General features: G+C 45.7%; 1 protein-coding gene across 2 annotated transcripts in view; it reads right to left on the bottom strand.

Annotated features, from left to right (window-relative positions):
• Window positions 1-698: 698 nt before the first annotated feature.
• LOC144104870 (neprilysin-11-like) overlaps window positions 699-26,967 on the bottom strand; it is a 79,476-nt gene continuing 53,207 nt past the window's right edge. For both annotated transcript variants that reach the window (XM_077638092.1, XM_077638093.1), the window contains exons 6-7: window positions 25,789-25,959; window positions 699-1,266 (exon numbers count right to left, since the gene is read on the bottom strand). In XM_077638092.1, coding sequence (XP_077494218.1) covers window positions 778-1,266; window positions 25,789-25,959 — 660 coding nt within the window. In that variant the 3' untranslated portion in view covers window positions 699-777. The remainder of the gene's footprint in view (window positions 1,267-25,788; window positions 25,960-26,967) is intronic.

The following is a 26,967-nucleotide window of genomic DNA, read 5'->3' as shown; positions in this document are numbered from 1 at the left end:
ACTGCCGCTGCCGACTCCGCAGCCTCGCTGCGCCGAGAAACAGGTGAGCCGCGCATGACGCCAGAGTTGCGCCGTCGCTGCTGCCGGCTCCGCAGCCCCGCTGCGCGCGTCGCGCATGCGCAGTAGCTACAGGTGCGCTGCGCGTGCGCAGCTGGGCAACAGATGGCTTCATTGCTCGGCCAATTTATAACATAGGGTGCGAAGCGCTCGTTTTCCAGATGAACGATGGGTGAAGAAGCGGAAATTCCGTGTTTATACTGCGACCGGCAACAACCGCGAGTGCGAGAAGCCACGTCGACGCATCCCTAAGTTGTGGCGTCGTATAAGGCGGGTCGACAACGAGCCCCAGAAGCCAGGAATGCCAAGCACACGTCCGAGACGCCGGAACAACGACCGGAACGGCTCGTCAAACGACGCCGTCAAGAAGCGCAGAACCGACAGCGACCAGCCGGGAGCGAAGTAACGTCTTCTTCGGATCAGCTATCGCGTACACACTAGGTTTAACGGGAGCCAAACCATAAGCAATATCTTCTCTCTTGTTCGATGCCTGGTAACGAATAAGATGTGTGCAACCATAACCCGCTCAGCCTGAAATGAGCAGTTGGCGAGAAATGGAGAGAGTTTTCGGGGCACGAGAGCTGCACGAGCTTTTCGTTTCTTTCCTTGGGCCTGGGTTCCACGCCAGATGAAGGGGAAACCAGAAATTACGAAATCCCGAGTACTACAGAACGGCGCTTTCTTTAGAAGGAAAGGAATCGCTTGCCCACAAGAAAGTAATCAAGAAGGCAGCGCCGGACCGACCTCGCCGGCCAGAGGAGCGACATGTTCGTCCTCTTGCTGTCTGACCAGGAAAAAATGAGTGCTAAATGACACTGCCTCACCTGGGCCATAAATGGGAGGGAAAATGAGCCACAGTGGCAGAAGGACCCCGGAGTCTCCCGCCTCGTAGCGATGGTGCCACGCGAAGGGTGTAAAGCCCAGCGGTCCCATCGGCGAGCCACCGGCGAGCGCCGCTCTCTTGGCCAAGTGGGCGGCTGCAGGGGCGAGGGTGAGCCAGCTGTCGAGGAACGAGGAGCCGGCCGACAGCGCCGGCATGGCGGAGTACGAGCGCTCCAGCTGCACTCGGGTGGCCGCCTTCGGCCACAGCGCGAGGGTGACGTTCCGCGAGGGATCTAGGTCGCTGTCATGGCCGAGGCTGAGGGCGCTGGTGGAAGCCCTCATCAACTGGGAGAAGCTCTTGGCCACGGAATCCAGGACGTCGTTTACCTGCAGTGCAACCAAAGTGCTTATGTGCGAAAGCGCTGTTCCAGACGTGGCAGCCGCGAGCAATAATCCTGTCTCGGGTTCCGAAATGACCCAAGCTCACTAAGCCAAGCAACTCGGGTAAATTCAACACGATAGCTAAGGCAGGCGAGTTGGTGATACATTTTTTTAAATAACAATCCGGAAGACGGAGACTTCAAGGGAAGAAAACGCAGGACAAGCGCTGACTCTCAACTAAAGTTTAATCACAGCGAACAGGCAAATATAAGCGAACAGGCAACAAACAAAAAAACCCACAATCCACGTATAACGAAGGGTATAATGTGACCGTTTCTGAAATAAATGCAGTCGATAGTCCAGCGCGGTCATGTGTTCCTGTTATGTGTCTCTGCTTTTGCACTGATATTCTTTCTGCAATCATGTACCGACTCGCCTGGCTCACCAGTCTACTGAAAGAAAATAACTAAGATCATCATCCCCCCCCCCCCCCCCCCTGCTAAAAATGCCAGTTCTTTGGAACAGATCGATAAACAGCGGCTGTTGACTCAGGCGTCTTTTGACCAGGCGGTGTGCGCTGCTTCAATTATTTCACGTGTTAGTTGGTTACTGGGCTTGCTTAAAAATTGTGTGCGAGTGGAGTCGGGGCGGCAAGTTTTGCTGTCACAGTCTCTACAGTGGATGCCGAGATGCCCTTTTACAGTTTTATGCACATAGTTATTGTGCTCCTTCAAACGTTCATTCAGGCATCTCCCCGCTTGACCAACATAAAGCTTGCCACATGACAAAGGAATGACATAAACTACACCTTCTGCACAGGAGACGAATTGATTTTCTTGATTGATGTCGCACTGTCTAAGAACAAAATCGATATTAACCATTTTGCACATCTTCCCAAGCTTATCCGGAGCCGAAAAAATGACTGACACGTGCTCTATTGACTATCTTTTTTAGTCTGTGGGAGAAATGATGAATGTAAGGCACAACAGTGGTTTTTTTCTTTTTCCTTTCGTGTCAATGAATCTGCCCGTTCCCCTTTTCTTTTTTTGCTCAAACTACTGAGAACATATTCTGACACTGACACTAGTAGCTGCTTGGGATAACCAGCCTTTACGAGCCGATCAGTTTTGTGAAAGAAGGTCTCTTGCATGGAGGGCATGCAAGATTTGTTAAGTGCATTGTGAAAGCATGATTTCGCCACGGCACGTTTAACCAGCTTAGAATGAGATGACGTAAAGGGGAGCAATGGCTTGCTGCTTCGTGGCTCGTAAGACCAACGCGCTTGAAGTTGCATTAATGTGAGTTTGATAACTAAAATCGGATGACTTTATTATTAGGCACTTCAGTAGTTAGTATGAGGGGATGGAGGCACTGAACAAAGATAGCTCTGATCTGCATAAAGACTGCGTCAAAATTTTTCAAACTTTTGTCTATAAGAACAAGAAAGTCGTCAACATAGCGAAAACACTGTACAACCTTAGAACCTATCAATTTTTCTTGAAGCCTTCTACCCTTTTGTGCTAACAACAAGTCGCTAAGCACGGGAGCTATGCATGACCCGATGTAAACTCCTCGTTTTTGCAGGTAAAACTCGCCGTCCCAGGAAATGAAAGTACAAGTTAAATACACTTGAAGTAGTTTTATAAAGCTCCCCATGGAAATGTCGCTCTTGTTTTGGAATTCAATTAATCCTTGCTGGTCAATACATTCGTCTATGCACGCGAAAACCTCATCATGTGGTAGTGAATAATATAAGCCCTTAACGTCAAAAGAGCAGGACTGCGAACTTTTTCCGTTTCTGTTCTTTTTGTCAAGAAGGCGGCAAAGCCAAGGTTGTCAGCTTTTTAACTATTTTATTGCATCACGACGGAGAATGATGAAGAACAATTCGTAAGAGGATGTGGCAATTCAGTAGCTGGGTTCCTTGAGCTGTTGTCTTTCTATGTCAAGTCTACCTTCATTGAATGGGACGGTGCACTCTAAACCCAAAAAGTGGGCGTGTGTATAGGCTCTAGAGTGGCGCCTGCTCTTAGTGATATTTTTCTGTCATTCATGGATCAAGATATTCAGAAAGATTTGGGTGGGATGACGTCACGTATTTTCAGATACATGGATGATTTTTTGGTTCTTCTTGAAAAGCAGACTTCTTTAGACATATGTCTGGCGTGTTAGAAGTATCCAAAGTTAATGCATGTGGTTTGCAGTTCACCACTGAGATTCCGGTTGATAACAAGATTAAGTTTTAGATTTGTGTTATACTGTAGAGGAGGGACACATGTGTTGGAGATACTCACCACGGGCCGGAAAACCGTTGCTGAACTATAAATCGCATCATTAAAGGGTAGTAAAAAGCGGAATTGTTGTTTCATCTTTGTCATCGGTGTTGTCAAAATCATGTCATCATGCTACGAAACAAAGCTCCGATGATCAGGCTAAGAGGCTTAGGTATGCAGGTTATCTAGATGAGCTCTTCACTTAGGGTTGCAATAAAATAGTTAAAATCTGAAAACCTTGACATTGCCGCCTTCGTCAGAGAAAGAACAGAAACGGAAAAAGTTCGCAATCCTTCCCTATGTACACCGCCTGTCACATGGTCTTAAAAATGTGGCCTATAGGTATGAAGTTGATATAGTTTTTTCGGCATCAAATGAGCTCACTAAAATTAGCTCAATTGTTGAAAATAAGGCTCGAAATCCTAATATTTTTGTAGCGTTTAGTGGCATAAAGCATGAGAAGAACTTTTTACCGTGCTCTGAGGGCGTAGTGTACAAATTACCTCTGTCCTGTGGTCAAATTTACATTAGTCAAACGGGACAGTGTATTAACACACGACTCAGAGAACATCTTAACTCATTAGATTCCACAAGCTCCACGAATTTAGTTGACCATTGCAGAGTGTGTCAATCATATTTTCCGTCCTATTACTACAGTGACATAATGTAAAAACACCCCGAGCAATTGACCAGGGAAATCGTAGAAGCCTACAAAATGACAATGAAACCAAGATTGTGCGTCAGCAAACCATCCCTGCTCCTGCGTGACAGTGAGCTTGCCTATCTTGACCCAACATAGTGCACGTGCCTTGTGGTCTTGTTGTTTGGTTATTGCCTGTTCCCTTTTATGTGCCTGTTTCCTGGACTTAAACTTTATTTGAGAGTCAGCGCTTGTCGTGTGTTTTCTACCCTTCTTTTCTACCTTTTCTTTCGCGCTGTTATTTAAAAAAAAGAAAGAAAAACTCGGGTAAGCTCGGAGGAGCATCGCACACGCTGCAGCCATATAGAAGGAAGATCAGGTAAGTTCGGGGGGTTGTCGCGCCAGCTATAAGCAACGGGAGGAGGGCGCCGCGCCACCTTGGTAACGTAACCTTGTGGCGTCATCACAACCTGGCCGCCGGACTGTCACCAAACTGACCACCGCGGCAGTTAAATTAACGATTGGTCACGAGATGTTGCTCAGGAGAGCAGCATGGGTCGCACAATCCCTACGGGTGGCAGTGACAGGAGCAGCCAGCTATAAGTGCAATGGCGCATCGCTTAACAGCTGAGCTGGAGTGGTACGAGGACTCGCCGAATACACGATCCATGATATACCCCCTCAATGAAATTCTTTTTCCTCTTTCTTCTTGGTTCAGTTACACTTCAGCATGTGCCCTGCTTCTCTTGCCATCATTTCTCGAGAACACATTTTCATTTATTCATTTATTTATTTCGTACAACAATACATGGTGTCCGCGGGGAGAGGCTAAAGGAGACCAGGATGTCTCCTCACGAGGCCTAACACTCGCATTACACGTCGGTGCAGATGGTGCGGAGTAACATATGAGAACAGTGGTACACCAAACACGGCGAGACAGGAATTCAAAATAAGCAATTACACAAGCACTGGTCAGGTAGAAAATAATACTGAAGAGGTCATCAACAATGAGCAATAGTAAGTGGCGTACAAAAGAAAAACACATACACACAGTACAGTAGGAATAACAATGAAATGCAGCAGGTATGCATAATAAAATTTCACACGGGGGTGTTCAAAAGATGCCTCATTTTTTTCTTGAATTCATGAATGCTGACACTCTCTTGGGCACAAGCAATTAGTGTTGTATATGTGTTGCATAAAACTGTTATTTGGTTATCTGTAGTCTGGGTGCCGTAATTAGTACGAGGCCTAGAACCAATCAAAGAAATTGTGCACAAGTTATGTGTGATTGCTCTATTCAAATAAGAACGGGAAAAAGATTCAAAGACGTTTTATTTTTTGATAGATTAGGAGTGCTAAGGAGTGTTTGTAGCATAGAAAAACCGGTAACACCTTACAAGAGGTAAACATGTCATTAGTACTAACAGTATATCTACCAAAGTGCGCAAGGCTCTTTTCTGTAGAGAGAACAACCTGTCCGAGTCAGTTTTATTACATATTCCCCAAACTAAGAGACTATACACAATATGAGAATGAATAAGAGAAAAATATAACTGTTTTTTTACATGGAATGGAAGAAAACGAAGTCGTTGAATTAAGCCAATTGATCTTGATATACGTATCCGCAGACTATTGACGTGATCGGCCCAGCCCAAGTCACTGCGAGAATGGACTCCTAGAAACTTATGAGAATTCACTTGCTCAATTTGAGTGTTATTAAAATATAGTCGGACATTATGATCCAGGGGCTTATTTTTGGCGCGAAAAAGCACATATTTAATTTTTTTATGTTTAGTTCAAGAATATTGGCATCAAGCCATGTTCGCAGTTCATTGAGCCAGGTATTTGATCGATATTCAAGCAAGCTAAGGTTGGGACCGGAAAAGAAGGCATTGGTGTCGTCAGCGTAGAGGACTATATTTGAAGTGGAGTGTATATTTACTATATCATTGATATATAAAATGAAAAGTAGAAGGTTGAGGATAGAGCCTTGTGGTACACCGAATCTTATTAAACCTGTGTCGGATTTAAGCTCCTGTAGCCATGTAGACTGCCTCCGTCCTGTAAGATAGTTTTCCAACAATTTGTGTGCAATACCGCGAATTCCATATTTTTCTAGCTTTAGTAATAAGGTATCGTGTTTAATTGAATCAAAAGCTTTGCGAAAGTCTAAACGTATTCCGATGACGAAAAGCTTTTGTTCGAAGTAAGAAAGAAGGCGATCTTTTATGTCCAGTAGAGCAGTCTGCGTGGATTTACCAGCCTGGAATCCATACTCTTCTTTGCATATTATGTTTTTTTTTATCTAGGAAGTTTTGTAACCTTTTATATACCACACGTTCTGCGATTTCAGAAAACAGTGGCAATATTGAGATAGAACTTCCGCATTCCTTTCCACCGCCCCCCCCCCCTTTCCAATCATACTTTCTCTGCACTCGCCTCAATGTTTTCTCTTTTTCCTTTACTTTTCTATTTTTCCCGGTACTTCTTTCTGACATGCTTATTCCTTATCTGGGTTTTTCAGGCCAACTGAGCCATTCAAACCAAGCCACCTGTGGCAGCTGGACCTACAGCCTTTCAAGCCCACGCTCGCTACCTCTCCACTCTCCGGGATTCTTTTCTGTTGAGCTGGCCTTTTTCGTTTCACAATCTTGCAGGTCCATCAATTAATCATCTTTAGCAGCCATCATGCCTGGAGAAGACTCATTCCAACAACCAGACTAACACAGCGCAACGGAACGAGGACGAAAAGAACACTAAACACAGGACGGGCGTTAGTTTCGTGTTTCTTCTCGTCCTTGTTCCGTTGTGCTCTGTTAATCTGTTTCGTAGAAACGTATGAACCGACTAGCCCACACCAGAATCTTCTTAGACAAAATTAAGTCTCCCAATCCTAACGGGATTCCCACTTCACACCCAACTCCCCCTCACCGGGCCTTCCTCCTCGGAGGGCGGACCCTATTTAAGCCCTGCTGTCACAAAATTCGGCGCATATTCGAAAGGACGCAGCGCGTAAGCAATCGCGCCCGCGCGCTGCAAAATAAAACAAAAAAAAAACATCGGGGGGGAAAGACCACCGGAGAGTGCGTAGCTTTGCGCGTGCTGCTGCCCTTTCCACTCGGCTCGCCGGCGCGGCGCCAAAGTAAACAGCCACGCGCGGCGTCGATATCTCTAGAATGTCCGAGTAGTTTCTACTCATCGTAGACGGGGAGGGAAAGACCTTGGCCGCGATAAAGTGATAACCTCTCCCCTTCGCTCTCGCGCCGGCCTCTTCGCATGCGAGAAGGAACCAGAAATTTCTCGAAGGTGGTTTCCGCGCTCGACCAATGGGGCCGCGCGCCCGGCGAGAGAAGCAGGAGTCTGCGCAGCTGAAACTGCGTGTATGTGCGCGCCTGCCTTGGCGCGAAGAACAAACAGGCGCGGACTGCGCCTATAAATGAGGGGCTTCAACCGCTGGCGGTTAGCCCGAGCCGCCGTTTGAGCTGCCGAGAAGCGCGCCAGCTCGACTCCCGGGAGAACACCATGCACTCGATCAGCCACGGACCGGCGAGGCAACGTGCGCTAGTCTGCGGATCGGCTCCGTCTTGCTCCTCAGGTCGTCGGACTGTCGCAGTGCCCGGTGAACAAATTGCGTTTTCATTATTTGTCTCTCTCTATGTTCGTGCACTTTAGGTGCAAAGATTTTGTTGAATTGTATCTTTCTTTTGTTACTTTGCACGAGTTGCATTGTATTTGTAAAACACTACGTATCTGCTCGCACGAGTGATTGTGAAATCATCTGTATTGTCTCTTTGCGGTATAAAGTTTGTTTTGTTTTGTGCACCTTTGTCTCCGACCCATTCTCTGGCTTGTGACTGGCGAAAGCTGGGCACCAAACGACCAACCCCCTTGTCACTTGGTAGCTGGTCTCCGGCTGAGCTTGCCACTCTGAGTCGAGGGTATCTCCTTTGTGACCGAGACCGCTACCCCCACAGGCTCTAAGGGTGTCTGGGAGCGCACGCAAAAGTGCGCGAAATGGTGACACTCGCTGATCGCTTGGCCCAGACGAAGACAAATGCTCTTGTTCATACATTGGCAAGCCCCCTCAGGTTTCCCTCCTTTGATCGCTTTGTGACTATCAAGAACCATCTGATACCATCTCTCTACCATTACTGTTAGGAGATTTAAATATCGATATGCTAGATCCCTCTCCGAAATAACAGCACTTGGAAATAGTTTTACCATCATTTAATTCCACTAATGAAATTAAGACCGCTACTCCTGCTACATCAAACACGCAGACTTTAATAAAAAAAGAAATTAAAGGAAGTGACCTTATTTATCAGAGACGTACCTACTCATGAAATTATTACTGGAACGATCAAGTAGGACTTAAGCAGTCGTTTTTCTATACTGCCACTCTTCGAAAAACCTCTAAACAGAAACAAAATCGGCAATAACTTATGGAGGAAAATTCAGGACGTTAGCGAAAAAACATTAGGCAGTTTCCGATCAAAGAGTTGGCGTAAACTGGGAAAATATCTATCAGGTGCGTGCACCTGACGCTGGCAATGAACAATTTTTCCAGCTGTTCTCACAAGTGCACTTTGAATCTTTTCCCTTTGTTATCCTTGTAAAGTATACGAAAGCGCAAATGGCGTAGATATCTAGCGAATACCTTTGAATGATTTAAAAGAAAAGTTATTTAACATATTCAATAAACGCGTGACCCGGGTGACTTGAAGGCATTTAAGAAACACCGAAATAAAACTAAAGCATTTCATCGATATGCACACCAACACTATCTCTTTCACTTCTTTGAACATGGTTGTCATAAAAAGGCAGACGCTCTATGAAGGAAAATCAAGGAGCTGCACAAAAGAAACAATGCTTGACAAATTTATTTATTTATTTACTAATTTATTTATTATACCTCAAGGGTCCTTCCACGGGACATTTCATATCATTTTCATTTATTTCATATGAAGGGCAGGGTAAAAAACGGCAATAAACATTATACGTGGTTAAATGATGAACAATGGTTTTAGGTGATGAATGTGTTTCTGCGATGGGGGATTTGAAGAGATGAGCGTTAACAATGGTCGCCACTTCGGTCAGAAGGCCATTCCAGGCATGAGCTGTCTCCATAAAAAAAAATGATTGCTGAAAAATATTGGTGTATGCGAACGAGCTTGCTGAAATTGTCAGTCACTGTTTCCAGTTCACACTATACTAAAGCGTCGTGGCGCCTGACCAACTTCGGTTAAACCGTCCGTTGCCGGCATTAAAGTTATTCCTATTCTATGCTATTCTATAGCTTGTTTCTGGCCCCCACCGGTGAAAGTGAAATCATTCATGCATTTATTTTGCTTAGGAGCAGAGCAACGTGGGATATATATAATGTCCAGATCACACCAATTAAGCACATTCTCGATCTGATCGTATCTCCTCTGATGTTTATTTACGATTCTGCCATATCGACAGGCCAATTTCCTAAGAAGATGCACTTATCTCGAGTGACAGTAATCTTTAAAAGGCAAACAGCGCCAAGACCAAGACCGGAGCAGAGGAAACACAGGACAAGAGCTCGTCGCGTGTTTCTTCTCATCCAGCCTTCGTATTTGCGCTGTTTGCCGTTCAGTATGTGCCACCAACTCGCCGGTTTGGCTGTTGTGCTGAGTTTTAAAGGTGGAACCAAAAATTTTTTATCGAGCTATCGTCCTATATCAATCCTACCGGCCTTTTCAAAAGGATAAGAGAAGATAATACACACTAGATTATCAAACTTTGCTGATAAGTTTGATTTTATCGGACCAGGCTACTTCGGATTCCGAAAACATAGGTAAACAGAGTTTGCTCTCCTAGCCAGAAAGAATGTATTGAAAAATCTTTTAAAGAAAACTATTAGTGACTGGCATATACATACACTTGTCGAAAGCTTGTGATAGATTATACTATTTAACCTTACACAAAAAGAATTAAAATTATATGGCACACCAGGCATTCGACTAAATTTGATAAACTCTTCACTGCAGAACCGAATGCCAGCCGTTTCTATCGCCGAAAATCTGTCTACATTCCACAGGTACATGCAGGTGCTCCATGAGGGAGCATTTTTGGTCCTCCTCTATTCAATTTCTGCGCTAGTGACATAACCAAGATAAACCCTCTTCCGGAATGCATAATATAGGCAGATGACTCAACGCTATTATTTCGTAGTTCGAATTGCAAAATATTGTACCTGACTTAAACCAAACATAGATTGACTTGCATACTTGCAGTGTAATGAATTCCCGAGAAATAAAAGCCAGCAAGAACAAAGCAAATCTTTTTGCACCTAAATATTCAAGTGCAACGTTAAGCACAGACATCATTCTTGATAACAAGGTCATAGAGGTAGCAAACACGATAATAAACACCTGGTGTGTATTTTTATAAACATGGGAACTGGAATAAGCATGTAGTTTATACAACTCCTCGTCTGCCGAGAACGGTCCGTATACTGGCTAAATTTAATTTTCTTTTTTTGCCACTTGCAGTCAAACTACTTTATTTCTTTATTTCTTTCTCAAATAAACAATTGTCTTTTTTGTGTGGGGAAACACAGCAGAAACCAACCTAAGACAGATGCATGTATTACAGAAAAAAGCCGTACGACATATTACCGTCAAGGAAGCAAACGCGCGTACAAGTCAGCTTTTCCAAAATGCTGAACGTAAAAGGACAAGAAACAAGGACATAGAATAGGACAGACAACACGAGCGCTCGCGTTGTCTGTCCTATTCTGTCCTTGTTTCTTGCGCTTTTACGTTCAGCATGGAAAAGAAACTCGCCCAAACGCGGCCTTTATTTTCCAAAATTTGGCTTGGTTTCGGTTCGCAATCTTTGTTTACTTAATTTAACGAAAAGATACAAATACAATCTCAGAAATTGCGAGCAGCTACTGCAGTCAATGCAAAATTTTCCGCCGAAGACATGTAATTACCCCAGGCGTTGATCTGAAATTTATAACGTACCTTTCCCTGGGTCTTCATACGGTCAACAAAAGCTTCATCAATCCCTTCCGACCTTACTTAATCATTTCAATGTCTTTAATATCAGTCTTGTCAATGTGAGCAACAAGGTACTGGAAGACTTTTTTGCACTGCGGTCGTGACATACATACAGATTTTGCACAATTCCAGTCTTCCTGACTCATGTACTGTTTAGTGTAAAAGCTCACTGTCTGCTATTGTGCCAAAGGGGCTCGAGCTCCTTCAATGCAGAAGGATTTCTAGTTTTTTTCCAGCCCTCTTCTGCTTGGTGGAAAATAAAGTTATGTTGCATATATGTAATATCCAGTAATAGTAACTGAACGAAATATGGTCTCTGTTGGGTATTTACTTGATTCTGAAAACCAATATAATGGTAAACTTTTTTTTTATCCAGAATAACCAGGTAATAAAGGTGTTCCAGAAAATTTCAAGAAAATCGGAACGAATCTTTAAAATCACCGTCAAAGGTCGCCCTTATGCGAATTCTAGATGGCTTCAACGCCTAATTAAAAATAATCTGCCGGTTCTGGAACTACAAAGTTTATCTGGCGATAGCGAAGAGAACGAATTAATCCTATAATGGCTGCATTTGGGCGAGTTGGTTTTCCATTCTGAACGTAAAAGCGCAAAAACACAAGGACACAGACTAAGGCAGACAACACGAGCGCTTACTTCCAACTGATTTTATTTCATGCAAGAAGCGAAATTTATACTCTTGATAAGTGTCTGCACATGCTTACAGGGCAATTACCACAGAGTTATGACTGATACCAGTTATCATGTAACACATATGAAAGATGTCAGATATGCCATCTCTTTTTGTGACAGCAGAATTGGTGGAGCACTTATGCAATCATCCCCAGCTCGCGCTATCTCCAAAGCTTCAACAATTTCTCGGTTAATTTGGCATTTGTGCACGTAAAGGACTTTGCACTTGTGAAAGAGAGGACGACAACCCTCTTTACATTTTCTTTTGCACTTTAAACAATGAATCCTCATGTGCCCCCCTTTTTTGTTGTTCACAACGTAGTCATGCTCGCTCAACCGCTCGTTCAGGCATCGTCTCGTTTGGCCTATATAGTATTTTCCACATGATAAGGGCACTTTATAAACAACACCTTCTTCGCATCTCACAAACGGCTTTTTATGCCTGATTATGCAACCAGTTTTTATTTGGTTTCCTGAAGTACTTTGCTTACATAATGACATCAGCTTATTTGGGGCAAAGAACACCACGTCAACGTTTACCTTGTTACCAATTTTTTTGAGATTGTGTGAAATCTTATGTTTATAAGGAATGACTGCAAATTTCCTATTGGCGTTTGTCTCTTCCGGCTCGTCCTGGCACTTGGCTTCCCATTTTTTTCTTTCTGACAAGTCCTTCCGCCACAGAAACCAGCAGGTGTAACGGATAACCCACATCTTGCAATTTGCTGGACTGCAGGAGAAGGCTTTCTTCGATTGCATGTTCACAAGACTTCTTTATACAGTTAAGAAACCCTAAACGAGCTATGTTTCTTTTTATAAGCTTTGAGTGCGCGGAACTGAAGGGTAAGGGCATTTTTTCATCCCTGGGATGATAAATCCAGCATGTGAGGTTTTCTAGAAAAGTTAACCTGATATCGAGAAAGCGTATGCTAATGTTCTCTGGCATTTCATGCGTGACTACAAGAGGAGATAGGCTTCACTTAAAATGATCTAAAACCTTTTCTACCGCCTCATTGAGGGTGATTGCAGTGATGTCTAAGAAGATTAAAAAATCGTCGACAAAACGAAAAACCTTTAACACCCCTACGTCTTCAAGGCAGGCTAAAAGCCTTCTGTCACATTCAGCTAAAAACAGGTCACTTAACAAAGGAGCTACGCTGGACCCAATACATATTCCTTGTTTCTGCAAAAACAGATCGTCGGCCCACTTTACAAACGTAGAATGGAGATATGTACTTAATAGCTCCAAAAAAACCCCAACACTCACTCCCACTGAATTCTGGAAAGCAATGGGGCCAGCGTTCTCAATACATCTTTCAACGCAATGCAATAATCCGTTTTTCGGCAAAGAATAGTAAAGGTCTTTGACATCGACCGAGAAGGCAAACATGTTCTTTCCTTCGCTTTGCTTTAGAAAATCAATTACATTTCCTGAATTTTTTATCATGAACGGGTCATCAACAACTAGCGGTTTTAGACATTTCTGTAGGAAGTCAGAGACTGGTTTTTGCCAGGTGCGCGCTTCCGAAACGATAATTCTTAAGGGACATTCCATTTTGTGTGTTTTAGCGGAAAAGAACATGTTAAGACTTAGATCACTGGCCTTTTCAACGGACTGAGCTATGCAGGTTAAATTCAAGGAGATGCACAACTTTTTTCCTTTCTATCTTACTTTTGACAAATTTATACCTTTTTGCCTATCAAACACTTTCTCAACAGCATCTCTGACTTTTTCATGAAAAAAGGACCTTAGGCATCACAGCAAAACCACCTTCCTTATCACAAGGAAGAAGACATAAATCGCCTTGCTTCAGGAATTTCAAAACACTTGAAGGGGAAACTTGAGGCTTTGTCTTCGAACACTTCTTAAGAACGTCGACACCCTACGACACGCGGCTCCCTTGATCACTCGTAGGTGCATGTCTGGAGACTGTTCGGACCATGGCCAAGAGTTCCGGTTTTGATTTCTTTTGCTCCACAGCGAACTTGGGCCCCAGCTGAAGTGTACGGCGTACCTCTTCGGGAAGGGTTACCTCCCCAAACGTACGGACGTTGTTTTGCGACCTAGACAGCCGTGGTGGGACCAATTTGCGAAGCCCTGGCAGGACAGTACTCCATAAAAACTCAGAAACCTGGTCGAGCGTTCGATTGAATTGTTGCCATTTTCTTTTGGCGCTCGGCAGGCTCTCACCTGTGAAAAGCCTTGCTTGCAAGCAATCCTTGTACAGTCTTGCTTGCCTTCTCCACTCCGCTCGAAGTATCTCGAGAATCCATTTGCCATGGCTGACCAAGGTGGAAGGGATCCAAACAGGGCTAAGATAGCCGGGGGCAGCACGTTGCAGCGAATACAGAAGGAGAGAGCACGAGCTTGGCAGATGGCGTTTGCGGTGAGGGAAACCAGAAGATAAGGATACTTGTGCACACATGAAAAAGAGCCCATTGTACTAGAAATGTAATTCAATAATGGCTGCATTTGGGCGAGTTGGATTTCCATTCTGAACGTAAACGCGCAAAAACACAAGGACACAGAATAAGGCAGACAACACGAGCGCTTACTTCCAAATGATTTTATTTCATGCAAGAAGCGAAATTTATACTCTTGATAAGTGTCCGCACATGCTTACAGGGCAATTACCACAGAGTCCTTTCCGCTAAAACGCAAAAAATGGAATGTCCCTTAAGAATTATCGTTTCGGAAGCGCGCCCCTGGCAAAAACCAGTCTCTGACTTCCTACAGAAATGTCTAAAACAACTAGTTGTTGATGACCCTTTCATGATAAAAAATTCAGGAAATGTAATTGATTTTCTAAAGCAAAGCGAAGGAAAGAACATGTTTGCCTTCTCGGTCGATGTCAAAGACCTTTACTATTCTTTGCCGAAAAACGGATTATTGCAGTGCGTTGAAAGATGTATTGAGAATGCTGGCCCCATTGCTTTCCAGAATTCAGTGGGAGTGAGTGTTGGGGGTTTTTTGGAGCTATTAAGTACATATCCCAATTCTACGTTTGTAAAGTGGGCCGACGATCTGTTTTTGCAGAAACAAGGAATATGTATTGGGTCCAGCGTAGCTCCTTTGTTAAGTGACCTGTTTTTAGCTGAATGTGACAGAAGGCTTTTAGCCTGCCTTGAAGACGTAGGGGTGTTAAATGTTTTTCGTTTTGTCGACGATTTTTTAATCTTCTTAGACACCACTGCAATTACCCTCAATGAGGCGGTAGAAAAGGTTTTAGATCATTTTAAGTGTAGCCTATCTCCTCTTGTAGTCACGCATGAAATGCCAGAGAACATTAGCATACGCTTTTTCGATATCAGGTTAACTTTTCTAGAAAACCACACATGCTGGATTTATCATCCCAGGGATGAAAAAATGCCCTTACCCTTCAGTTCCGCGCACTCAAAGCTTATAAAAAGAAACATAGCTCGTTTAGGGTTTCTTAACTGTATAAAGAAGTCTTGTGAACATGCAATCGAAGAAAGCCTTCTCCTGCAGTCCAGCAAATTGCAAGATGTGGGTTACCCGTTACACCTGCTGGTTTCTGTGGCGGAAGGACTTGTCACAAAGAAAAAATGGGAAGCCAAGTGCCAGGACGAGCCGGAAGAGACAAAAGCCATTAGGAAATTTTCAGTCATTCCTTATAAACATAAGATTTCACACAATCTCAAAAAAATTGGTAACAAGGTAAGCGTTGACGTGGTGTTCTCTGCCCCAAATAAGCTGATGTCATTATGTAAGCAAAGTACTTCAGGAAACCAAAGAAAAACTGGTTGCATAATCAGGCATAAAAAGCCGTTTGTGAGATGCAAAGAAGGTGTTGTTTAAAATGTGCCCTTATCATGTGGAAAATACTATATAGGCCAAACGGGACGATGCCTGAACGAGCGGTTGAGCGAGCATGACTACGTTGTGAACAACAAAAAAGGGGGGCACATGAGCATTCATTATTTAAAGTGCAAAAGAAAAAGTAAAGAGGGTTGTCGTCCTCTCTTTCACAAGTGTAAAGTCCTTTACGTACACAAATGCCAAATTACCCGAGAAATTGTTGAAGCTTTGGAGATAGCGCGAGCTGGGGATGATTGCATAAGTGCTCCATCAATTCTGCTGTCACAAAAAGAGATGGCATATCTGACATCTTTCATATGTGTTACATGATAACTGGTATCAGTCATAACTCTGTGGTAATTGCCCTGTAAGCATGTGCAGACACTTATCAAGAGTATAAATTTCGCTTCTTGCATGAAATAAAATCAGTTGGAAGTAAGCGCTCGTGTTGTCTGCCTTAGTCTGTGTCCTTGTGTTTTTGCGCTTTTACGTTCAGAATTAATTCTAGTGAAAAATTTCATCCCCAGGTTCCTTAATGATTCTTGTCCCATTATTGCCCCATTATTGGAATGCCTCCGTTTATCAGTTATGTTTGCGATGCTTTTTCCGCAAAGGTATAGGAGCTAAGAAATATTTGTACTTTGCTTCCAAGAGAAATGTGTGCATATATTTAGTGAAAAGATAATCAGTCAAAGCTTAGCTTTACTTTCTACAAGGATCCAAACGCGATTTTGCCAAATCATCCAGCGCCGAGGGAAACCATGTTTTCGAAATTCTACAAACTGATATGGATATTACTTACGGTGGGCTACACGCCTTTAAATAATTACGGAGCCTAACAATAATAGTTAAAAAGTTTTACATTGAATATTAGTTAACCAGCCTGCTTGTTAGCACATCTTAGCTGTATTCTGATGTACTTAACTCCTGGCAATGCTGTGCCGAAAAAAGCGGTCTTTTAACTTCGAAAGGCTATTTTAACACATTGTGTAAAGTCTTAGGTGAAATACCCTGTACATATAAGCATCCATAGCCTTCAATACTACAGCTGACACTAGCTACCATGTGCGTCGTCTTTTCCTTCGCCCTATATCTCTTGGCCTTAATAAGAGGAATTGGATGTCAGAACATCATCTAGCCCAACAGTTAACTCTTTTGAAGTATACCAAACATTTGACAGCACTGAGAGCATGAGTGCACGCGTCCATGCCTTTAGTTGTGCTTGTCTGTATATGATATTTCGCACGGTGTCACGTATGCACTGGGTGGTGGAACTTATTTAGAAAGTCCGCAGCTTGTGAGTAACTGCGCTTTAGGGCAGATATTACTTACAACTGCCTGCACAAGTTTCTCTACTGATATATCATGGAGCTCCAAGTAACAAATACTAACTTATTTCGGAATAAATTTATGCTTAGAAGCAGCGTTAAGAAAGCTTCGGTTATAATTCTTTCAATTCACACTGAATTGAAATCTGTGTTGGAGCTCGGGTGTGATTCCATGTCTCCAGTTTAGCTATTAGTGTTGGAAATTTGACTTTTTTATAAATTCACCTATAATTAGGGGGCATTGATGAAGTTCGCGTTAGTTGAGGATGCTTTTTGTGCATCATCTGATTCTCCAACATGTGCTGCTTCGCAAAACAAGGCCGCTTTCATTGCACGTAATATCCTGAGGCTACTGCTAACCGGAGAAGTTGTTTACTTTTGCACCGCTGCGCATCCAATTGCATTCACAGACATGCGCGAATTTTCTACCGCTTCATATTCGGAACCCTTGGGGAGATTTTACTAGGCTGCCACATCAACGAATCCCACACCTCGCCATCTTCAGCGGGATCGGCAAGAATAAGTGGAAGCGAAGTATTAATTTATTTATTTAATTATTTATTTACTTATTTATTCCTCAAAAGTATATGCGAAGCAGTGCATCCATTCGAAGGCTCACATCCGGAGAACCTTGGGAGACGTCGTCCTCAAGAAGGCGCGTCCAACGACCGCCCTGACCGAGGACATACTCTCGCGACGAAGCTGGTGTGAAATACTGCAGTGCCAAAATGCCTAGCCGTGTCGGACTCCCCAACCGTGACGCGCTCCAGTTGCAGACCGGACATCGTGCACATTCTTCGTCGGTAGTCCGCGTTAGCAGAACCAAGCAACATGCACCAGCCCCGGCAAAAATAGCACGTCGGGAGTGCCTATTCCCAAGCAGCAGCCACATTCCAGACATCACTACCTTAGTCCAGAGTTCGACTAAAACTCGTCTGGGGAGAAAATATCGTTCTGAAAAAATCTAACACTCGCAAAGAAAAGGAAGAACAATGGGGTAAAAACAAATGGCGTTTCGAGACCACTACGGGTCCCTTGTTCACATGTGAAAAAGAAAAACGGATCGGCCGTGTTTATATGAGTGAAGGCCGCTTTAATGAGCATGCGTATTCGTTTTGTCATTTTGGGGGTAGGCGCATGCGCTGCTGGCCGCCTTGTATGAGCAATTTAACCTTGTGTTTTTTTCAATTAACTTCAGTTGATAGTAGCGCTTGTCCTTCGTGTCTTTCCCTTTCTGTCCCCTGTCGCACCGCTTTCGAAAGTTTTCAGAGCATGCTTACGCTGCAGGCATGGGCCCACGTGTCCGATTATGCGGGTGCGGAGTTGATTGGATATGGAATGACTCTAGGAGTAGGCGGGATGATAATGATTTATCGGTGGATATGATACTGGCTGCGTCCCAGGCGATAATGTGACCGGTGCACTTTTGGTTATCTGCCACGGCGTTTTCCTCGGTGCGCCCCTTGGCAACGTCATTTTTCTGCTCCCATAGCCGTCTCCTGTAGTCCCCAGTTTCTCCGGTGTAGCCTGCGTCGCAATCCTGACAAGAATATTGTAAACAACCCCCGGGGTATCTAGTGCTTTCAAGCTTGTCTTTCACTCGCACAAGTTGCTGTCTGAGCTTGTTTGTGGGCACGTGGCATATTTGAACATCGTAGTCACTGAATATTCTTGACAGTGTTTCGCTCAAGCCAAACACGTAAGGAGTGACGGCTCACTTCCGCTCTTTCTTCGGTGCCTTGGGTAGATTTGAAGATCGGCGTTGCTGCGAGTTTATTTGCCTTGGGTAGCCATTTCTAGATAATTCTTCTCGTATCCCTTTTTCTTCTTTCCTTCGAGCTTGTCGGGATGAGCATAGGCGTTGCGGGCGTGTGAAGAGCGCTGATGCCACGGAGAGCTTGTGCCCGACCGGATGCGCAGAGGCAAAGTTCAGGTATTGGCCTTTGCGTGTGGCTTTCCGGTAGAATGACGTCACGAGGCCATTCGTTGTGCGCTGTACTATAACAGCTCACATTATCGCCTAGGACGCAGCCAGTATCATATCCACCGATAAATCATTATCTTCCCGCCTACTCCTAGAGTCATTACATATTCAATCAACTCGGCACGCAATTAATTGGACACGTGGGCCCATGCCTGCCGCATACGCATGCTCATTACGCCGACCTTCATTCGTATAAACGCGGCCGACCAGTTTTTTCGTTTTAATATGTGAACAAAGAACCCGTAGGGGTCCCGAAACGTATTTTTTACCTTATTGTTCTTAGTTTTCTTCGCGAGTGTTAGGTTTTTCAGAATAACATCACTACCTTCATCTGGGCATTCTACGTCGGAGGCGAACCTCTGCCACCTGACAAATGCCAGAGAAGCAAGAAGAGATTGAGCCCATGTCACCGAATATTCGCTTTCTCAATGCTAAAACCCCTCATCCAGCCAAAGTGTATACATTGCAGCGTCTTAGGCACGTACCTAAGGAGGGGGGGGGGGGGGGGGGGCTGGCAGGTGGCATTAGGCTGGTGATATGGCCGGGCGGGCCATGGGTTGAGTTAGTACGGACTTGGCCCACCCTCACAATTTCTGTGGCCCACCACCAAAATAAGGCCGGAGAGTCTCTGAATGAGGATGGACACACGAGATTTCGAAGAGCTCGCATAGTAGTGCGTTTTTGGCGGAGTCAAACCGTCTCTGATTTGTTTGAGGCCGCCGCTAACCTCACACGGATTTGTAAAGCTTTCTCACATAAATCCCCACACTTGACAGCTATTCGCAGGTGTTCGCCAAGGCTTAGAAGAGACTGCGAATGGGCCGCTTACTCCCAGAAAACAACAATGTTATTGATAATACTAAATTAACACACTTTAAGCTTTTGGTATTGAATAACAACGGATAAATCAGACACGCACAAGACGGAAGAACGATAACACAAACAGTGGGTATATTCAACTGGCAAGATTACACACGTCTTCTTCCGACGAATTACACACGTCTTCTTCCGACGACTTTTCGTTGCGCACTGGCCGCACCGTCACCTGCCTTTTTCACACACACACACACACACACACACACACACACACACACACACACACACACACACACACACACACACACACACACACACACACACACACACACACACACACACACACACACACACACACACACACACACACACACACACACACACACACACACACACACACACACACACACACACACACACACACACACACACACACACACACACACACACACACACACACACACACACACACACACACACACACACACACACACACACACACACACACACACACACACACACACACACACACACACACACACACACACACACACACACACACACACACACACACACACACACACACACACACACACACACACACACACACACACACACACACACACACACACACACACACACACACACACACACACACACACACACACACACACACACACACACACACACACACACACACACACACACACACACACACACACACACACACACACACACACACACACACACACACACACACACACACACACACACACACACACACACACACACACACACACACACACACACACACACACACACACACACACACACACACACACACACACACACACACACACACACACACACACACACACACACACACACACACACACACACACACACACACACGCACGCACACACACACACGCACACACGCACACACACACACACACACTTGTCAAAGAATGTCCCCCAAACCCGTGTCTCTTAAAACACTAAAAATGCTTTCGTCCCGCACAGACCCGAAGCCGCGTCCCTCCAGGGTCCAAGGACATTCTCCAGGTGCACGGGGCCATCCTGTCGGAGTCCTAAAGCACTTAAAAGTGCCTTGGATGATTGTTGAAGCGTTTGCAGCGGGAGATCAAATGTGGCAGATCCTCGGGCAAACCACGTGTGAGACACAGAGGGCTACTTGATGCACCAATTTTATGTAAATAGGATTTAGTGTGGCGTAAATACGATTCAATATATAGCACCATACCACACATTCTTTTAAATATTTTAGGAGCTAAAAAGACAACCACTATTTTACACCTGTCCGCCACCTTTTTCAGGTTTTGTGAAAGGCGGTGTACGTACGGGGAGAGCTGCAACCTTCTTCCTTTCCTTCGCTATGTCTGACCCATTCACAGCAGCCGAAGTCCTAAGTTTTTTAGCTATCTTGTTGCAGCCCAACAAGATAGGGGTTGTGTTCAGCTCCGTCAGGACGATGTACTTCGCGAGCGACTGTCAAAGGACATCCTGCGACCTTCGTTGTGCTACGGCAATGTTTCCGCGAAGTGATCTTGGTGCATGGATTTGCTTAGTGAGCATCAGGCGATCATCGACCTGCAATCCAAGCTGATCACGCTTTCGACGGAGGACTCCACACCTTCGATGAGAACTCTGGAAAATCACGCTCCCCTGAGTTCCCTGAAGGAAGAAGAGAGCGTCCCACCCCGTTCAAGCTTTATCTTGACCGTAGGCGCCACGAAGGCCATTAACGCTGAAGCCATCATCGAGGGGAACATGCAGTTGCTTCTAGACCGAGGAATCAGCATCGCAAGAGGCATCGCACATTTCCGCAATAGCCACCGGCACATACATAGCCACCGGCAAGAATACCGGCACATTAACAGAGGAACGACGATTGCTTTGTACGACGAAATGTCTGACGTAAGAGACTTCTTCGCCCTCTCCGACCCATCCGCAGAAGATTCGCCTGACCAAGAGAACTCTCCCACTTTCGACATCAACCCATCCCTGCCCCGCTAGAGAGGAGACCAGATACGCAATTTGAATCGAAGCTACAGCGAGTGTTTTTCGTCATCGCCGAAGGTACGACAAACGCCAATTGCCAAGCATCGCATTATAACCTGCTAGCACGCCCGACCTCTCCGTCAAAGCCCCTACCCTGTATAGCCTCGAGAACGACAAGCCATCCGGGACCAAGTCGAAGAAATGCTTCGCAACGACGTCATCCAGCCTTCAAACAGCCCATGGGCGGCACCGGTTGTTCTAGTGAGAAAGAAAGACGGCGAGCCTCGATTCTGCTTTGATTACCACCGCTTGAATGACGTAACAAAGAAGGATGTCTACCCCCTCCTCCGCATCGACGACACACTGGACTGGCTCTGCAACCCCAAGTATTTCTCATCGATGGACCTCAAGAGCGGCTAGTGGCAAATTGAGGTCGACGAAAAAGATCGCAAGAAGACCGCATTCATCACTCCGGATAGGCTCTTTGAGTTCAACGTGATGCCATTTGGTCTCTATTCCACAACGACGACGTTTCAGCACGATATTAGTACAGTGCTCGCAGGCCTGAAGGGGCAAATTTGTCTGGTATATTTAGATGACGTCGTTGTCTTTGCCTCGAACTTTGAAGAGCTCCTCAAAAGAATTCCAACAGTATAGTAGACGCCATCAAGTCGTCCGGCCTACCCTTGAAAGCAGAGGTGCCACTTTGGCTATGAAGAGCTGCTGTTTCTAGGCCACATTGTTAGCAAGGAGGGAGCGCGACCAGAGCCACAGGAAACTGCTGCTATTAAAGTGTCCACTGCCCGCCGATAAGTAAGCAGAGTGCAGGTTCCGCGGACTGGGCGCATGTTACCGACGATTTGCGAAAAACTTTTCGCGCATCGCCGAGCCCGTGACCCAACTGATGAAGGCAGCTGTGTCATTTAAATGGGAAGCGCCGCAAGCAGAAGCCTTCAAAGAAGTTCAGCGTCGTTTACAGTCCCCGACGATCCTCGCGCAATTTGATGAAAACGCCGATACTGAAGTTCATACCAACGCAAGCAGTGCGGGTCTCGTCACCGTCCTCGTTCAAAAGAGCGAAGGGCCGGAGAAAGTCATCGCATACGCTAGCCGTTCCCTTTCCAAGGCCGAAGCTAACTATTCGTCAACTGAGAAGGAGTTAAACGAAGAAACAGCGCGATGAAACACGGACAGACGAAGAAGCGTTACCGACGAGTTTCATCGCGCTTTTTTTTCCTTTAAATGCATTACCAACTAACCGAGAACATTGCTCTTCTGAGAAGGAGTACCTTGCCATCATTTCGGCTACGTCGAAATTCCGCCCCTAACTGTACGGACGACCGTCATGGTGCGCAGCGATCACCACGCGCTGTGCTGGCTTGCCAATTTGAAGGACCTCTCTGGCCGCCTATCTCGATGGAGTCTGCGCCTCCAGGAGTCACCGTCACCGTTTGGCGTCACCGTCGTTTACAAGTCCGGACGCAAGCACTCTGACGCCGATTGCCTCTCGCAAGCCCCTGTAGATCCGCCGCCGCCGGACGACAATGAGGACGCCTTCCTGGGACCCATCAGCTCCAGCTATTTTGCACAGCAGCAACGCTCGGACCCCGACCTAGAACGCCTAATGGAGTACTTGGAAGGCAAGGTTTGTTCACCCCTCCCACCTCATTCAAGCGAGTACTGTCTTCCTTTTGTGTACAGAATGATGTCCTCGCGAAGAACTTCGCAACGAACAAAATACCCTACACCTCCGTGTTGTACCTGCTTGTCTCCGCGAAAAAATTCTACAGGCTTCACACGACGAGCCGCAAGCGGGACATCTCCGGTATTCTCACACCCTCCGCCGCATTGAAGAGAAGCATTACTGGCCCCGACCATCTGCCGATGTCGCGCATTATGTGAAAACCTGCCGAGATTGTCAGCGACGAAACACCACTCCCACCCGACCAGCAGGATTTCTGAACCCCATTGAACCCCCCACAAGGGCCTTTCATCAGATCGGCATGGACTTGTTTGGCCCTTCCCAAAGTCAACATCTGGAAATAAGTCGATCATCATAGCGACGGACTACCTGACCCGCTACGCCGAGGCCGAAGCCCTACCGAACGGAACAGCAGCAGAAGTCAACAAATTTTTCTTGCAGTGCATTCTTCTGCGACACGGCGCCTCCGATGTGCTCATCATGGACACAGGAACAGCATTCATGGCGGAACTAATGCAAAACATCCTGAGTAACAGCCAAACTGGCCACTGGAGGACAACGGCATACCTGTAGTCAAGGGTATGACGGAATCCCTTGTGGTCGGGTTGGTGCATTATATTATTATATTATTATCATAAATAATTATATATTATTATAAAATATTATTATATTAATATATTATTATATAATTATGTTCATGATACTAGATACATGACCTGCCCGACTAAGGATCAAAGACCAGCAACGGACCGACGCCAGACGCTGCAACCTACAAGACCTGGGACGTCAACCTGCCTTACGTAGTCTACGCCTGCAACAGGAGCAAACCCAGATGTCGCCTTCTAGGCTCGTCCATGGCACGGAGGCCACGACCACGCTAGACGCCATGCTGCCCAACGTTACCGAAGAACGTCTACGTCGCCGCCTACTTCCAACGCACAGAAGAGGCCCGAAGACTTGCCCGACTGAGGATCGAAGACCAGCAGCGGACCGACGCCAGACGCTGAAACCTACGAAGAGACAAAGGACCAAGCGCCACGAGACCAAGTCTGGGCTTGGAGGCCCATTCACCACTGTGGCTTGAGTGGAAAGCTTTTCCGCCGCTATTTCGGCCCGTACAAGGTTCTTCGTCGGCTAGGTGAATTGGATTGTGAAGTGATCCCTGACGCAATGAATGCATCCGAGCAACGTCGCGTACAACCTGAAGTTGTCCATGTCGTCAGTCTATAAAGCCCTATTATGCTGCTAAAGCACGCTGTGTTTCCACATTCTGTGTTTATTTTCGCGTGATACGTATTACTTGTTGCAAGTCGCCTTATTTGTTTCTATGCATCGGGCCGATGCTTTTTTGAAAGAGGAATAGTGCCCCGAATCTTAGCAGTGTTTGTTCATTCTTCAAAGCTGCCAACACGCCGCGTTATCGTTTGCTTGCGATGCAACACGCGACCAGATATATCTCGATTGATCGCATTCAGGCAGAGCTGATTCTAGGTTGTTCCAGAATGTTCCAGTAAATTTGCACACTTTATCTCGAAAGTTCGCTATCAGTTTTAAATTTAGCACGGACGACAGCGGCGGGCATTCTGTTCTACGACCGCCGAGCATACTCCTTGCTACGCCACCGCCGATTGATTCGCTCCATTGTGCGCGCAAGTTGGCGCAAGTCAGCCCAAATAAAGAGTTTAGTTTAGTCGCCATTTTCGCAGCCTTTCTGATCTCCGGACTGCACTCACCACTTCGTGACATTATAATGCCACTTCAAATTGAAGCTCGCTTTCTTTTTTTCTTTTCTGTACCATTATAAGAATAATGAAGCCGGATAAGGTAATGTGGTTGCAATTATGCGTGCAATAGAAGAGGAAGGTGTCTATTTTGTAGTTGACGTTTTCGTATTTACTTAATCGCTTTTTTTCGTTTAACTGCCTATACGGCCATGTTGTATTAAACGGTTGCCGAATAGGAAAATTTCTTTGAGTCATAATTAGGGGCATACCTTACATGCGCACCAGGCAAATTTTATTTTACTCACGCTTTCATTAGCAAAAATCCTCTGCTCCCTAAGTGTTAAAAAAACTACATTTTGTTTTTTTTCCCCCTCTACCCCCCCCCCCCCCCCCCCTTGAAAAAAAAGTCCTGGATACGTGCCTGCGTTTCCTTATATAAATTTATCAATGTAAGCTCAACGCGCGCGTATGCGAAGCACCGCCGGTGACTCCCACCTGTATGCGGTTCCTCTCGGGCAGGTGCGTGGCCAGAATGGTGGCAGTGGCGGCCTCCCCCAGCACGGCTTCGGTGGCGGCCAGGCAGAAAGGAGGCGTGTTCTTCTTGGCGTCAACTTCGCCTCCCAGCCGAAGGTACGCGAGCAGCGGATGCGCTGCCCAGCCCAGCATCTGAAGGCACCGTGAGAAATGAATTCTACACCAACGCTGCGGATGTGTCATTCAATGTACTAGCATTACTGCCCGCATTGAGTGATTTGTGTGTTCCTGCTGCGTCACACAAACAGTGAGCGATTTTGGCGATATGTGTGTTTTCTTTCTGCGTCACACAAGCAGTAAAATCTCCCCCCCCCCACCCCCCACCCGCCCTCAAAAAAAAATCCAGGGGTCGGATTCAAACCCCGGCATTTCTCGTTTGAAGCGAGTACGGTACCTCTAAGCCACGACGAGTGCCGTCTTACCTGGCGGTGAACACAGCCTGTGCGGCAAGACAGCAGCAGTGGCGGTACAACATGTGGTGGAAATGTCCATGACGTCATTCTAGGTGGCGTGAGTGAACAGAAAGTGGATGGCGTATGCAAACTACGCATCCGTTGACGTTGATGGAAAGCTACTGTGCACTCTCCTATAAAACATCCGCGCGTCGCCGAATGGCATATATGCCTAGCGCCAAAAATGGACTAGGCAGAATGGGCAATGCCTTGGCGTGTCTTCAATAGCGACTTGAACACGCCACAGTAGCGAATAAAAGCAACAAAAGAAAAATGCCGAGTGAACAAGACGATGGTGGCAGTGGTTCAAGCAGAAGCTAAGAGTGAATAAAGGAGGTTGTTTGCAGTGGACAGCAATTGTGTCTGCAGTGGTTTGAAAAACAGACAAGGAGTGGTTAGTGTGGTCAACTGCTTGCTAGCGCATTCAAACAAGCCTTTGCAGAACATAATCTCTCACTTCTAAGTGCGGCGGTGGTGCAGCTGATGCTCGTATCTGCTCTCATTACGCGCCTTGTGGTAAGCTGCGCATGATGCCCCTTTAACGTGAATCCAGCTTTTTTCGGGGTAATAGAAATAGTTGCGTATAGGATTGGCCAGGTTGGTCACACATGCTAAAGGGAATAATGGCGCAGCATCAAGTGATGAGGACAGCAGGAGAGCACATACACGAACAAGCGCCATGCGCGTG

Source organism: Amblyomma americanum, chromosome 9 (assembly GCF_052857255.1).
Source record: "Amblyomma americanum isolate KBUSLIRL-KWMA chromosome 9, ASM5285725v1, whole genome shotgun sequence".
In the NCBI taxonomy this organism is placed as follows: Eukaryota; Metazoa; Arthropoda; class Arachnida; order Ixodida; family Ixodidae; genus Amblyomma; species Amblyomma americanum.
Note: the sequence above shows the minus strand (reverse complement) of the source record. Positions and strands in the feature narration are given on the sequence as shown.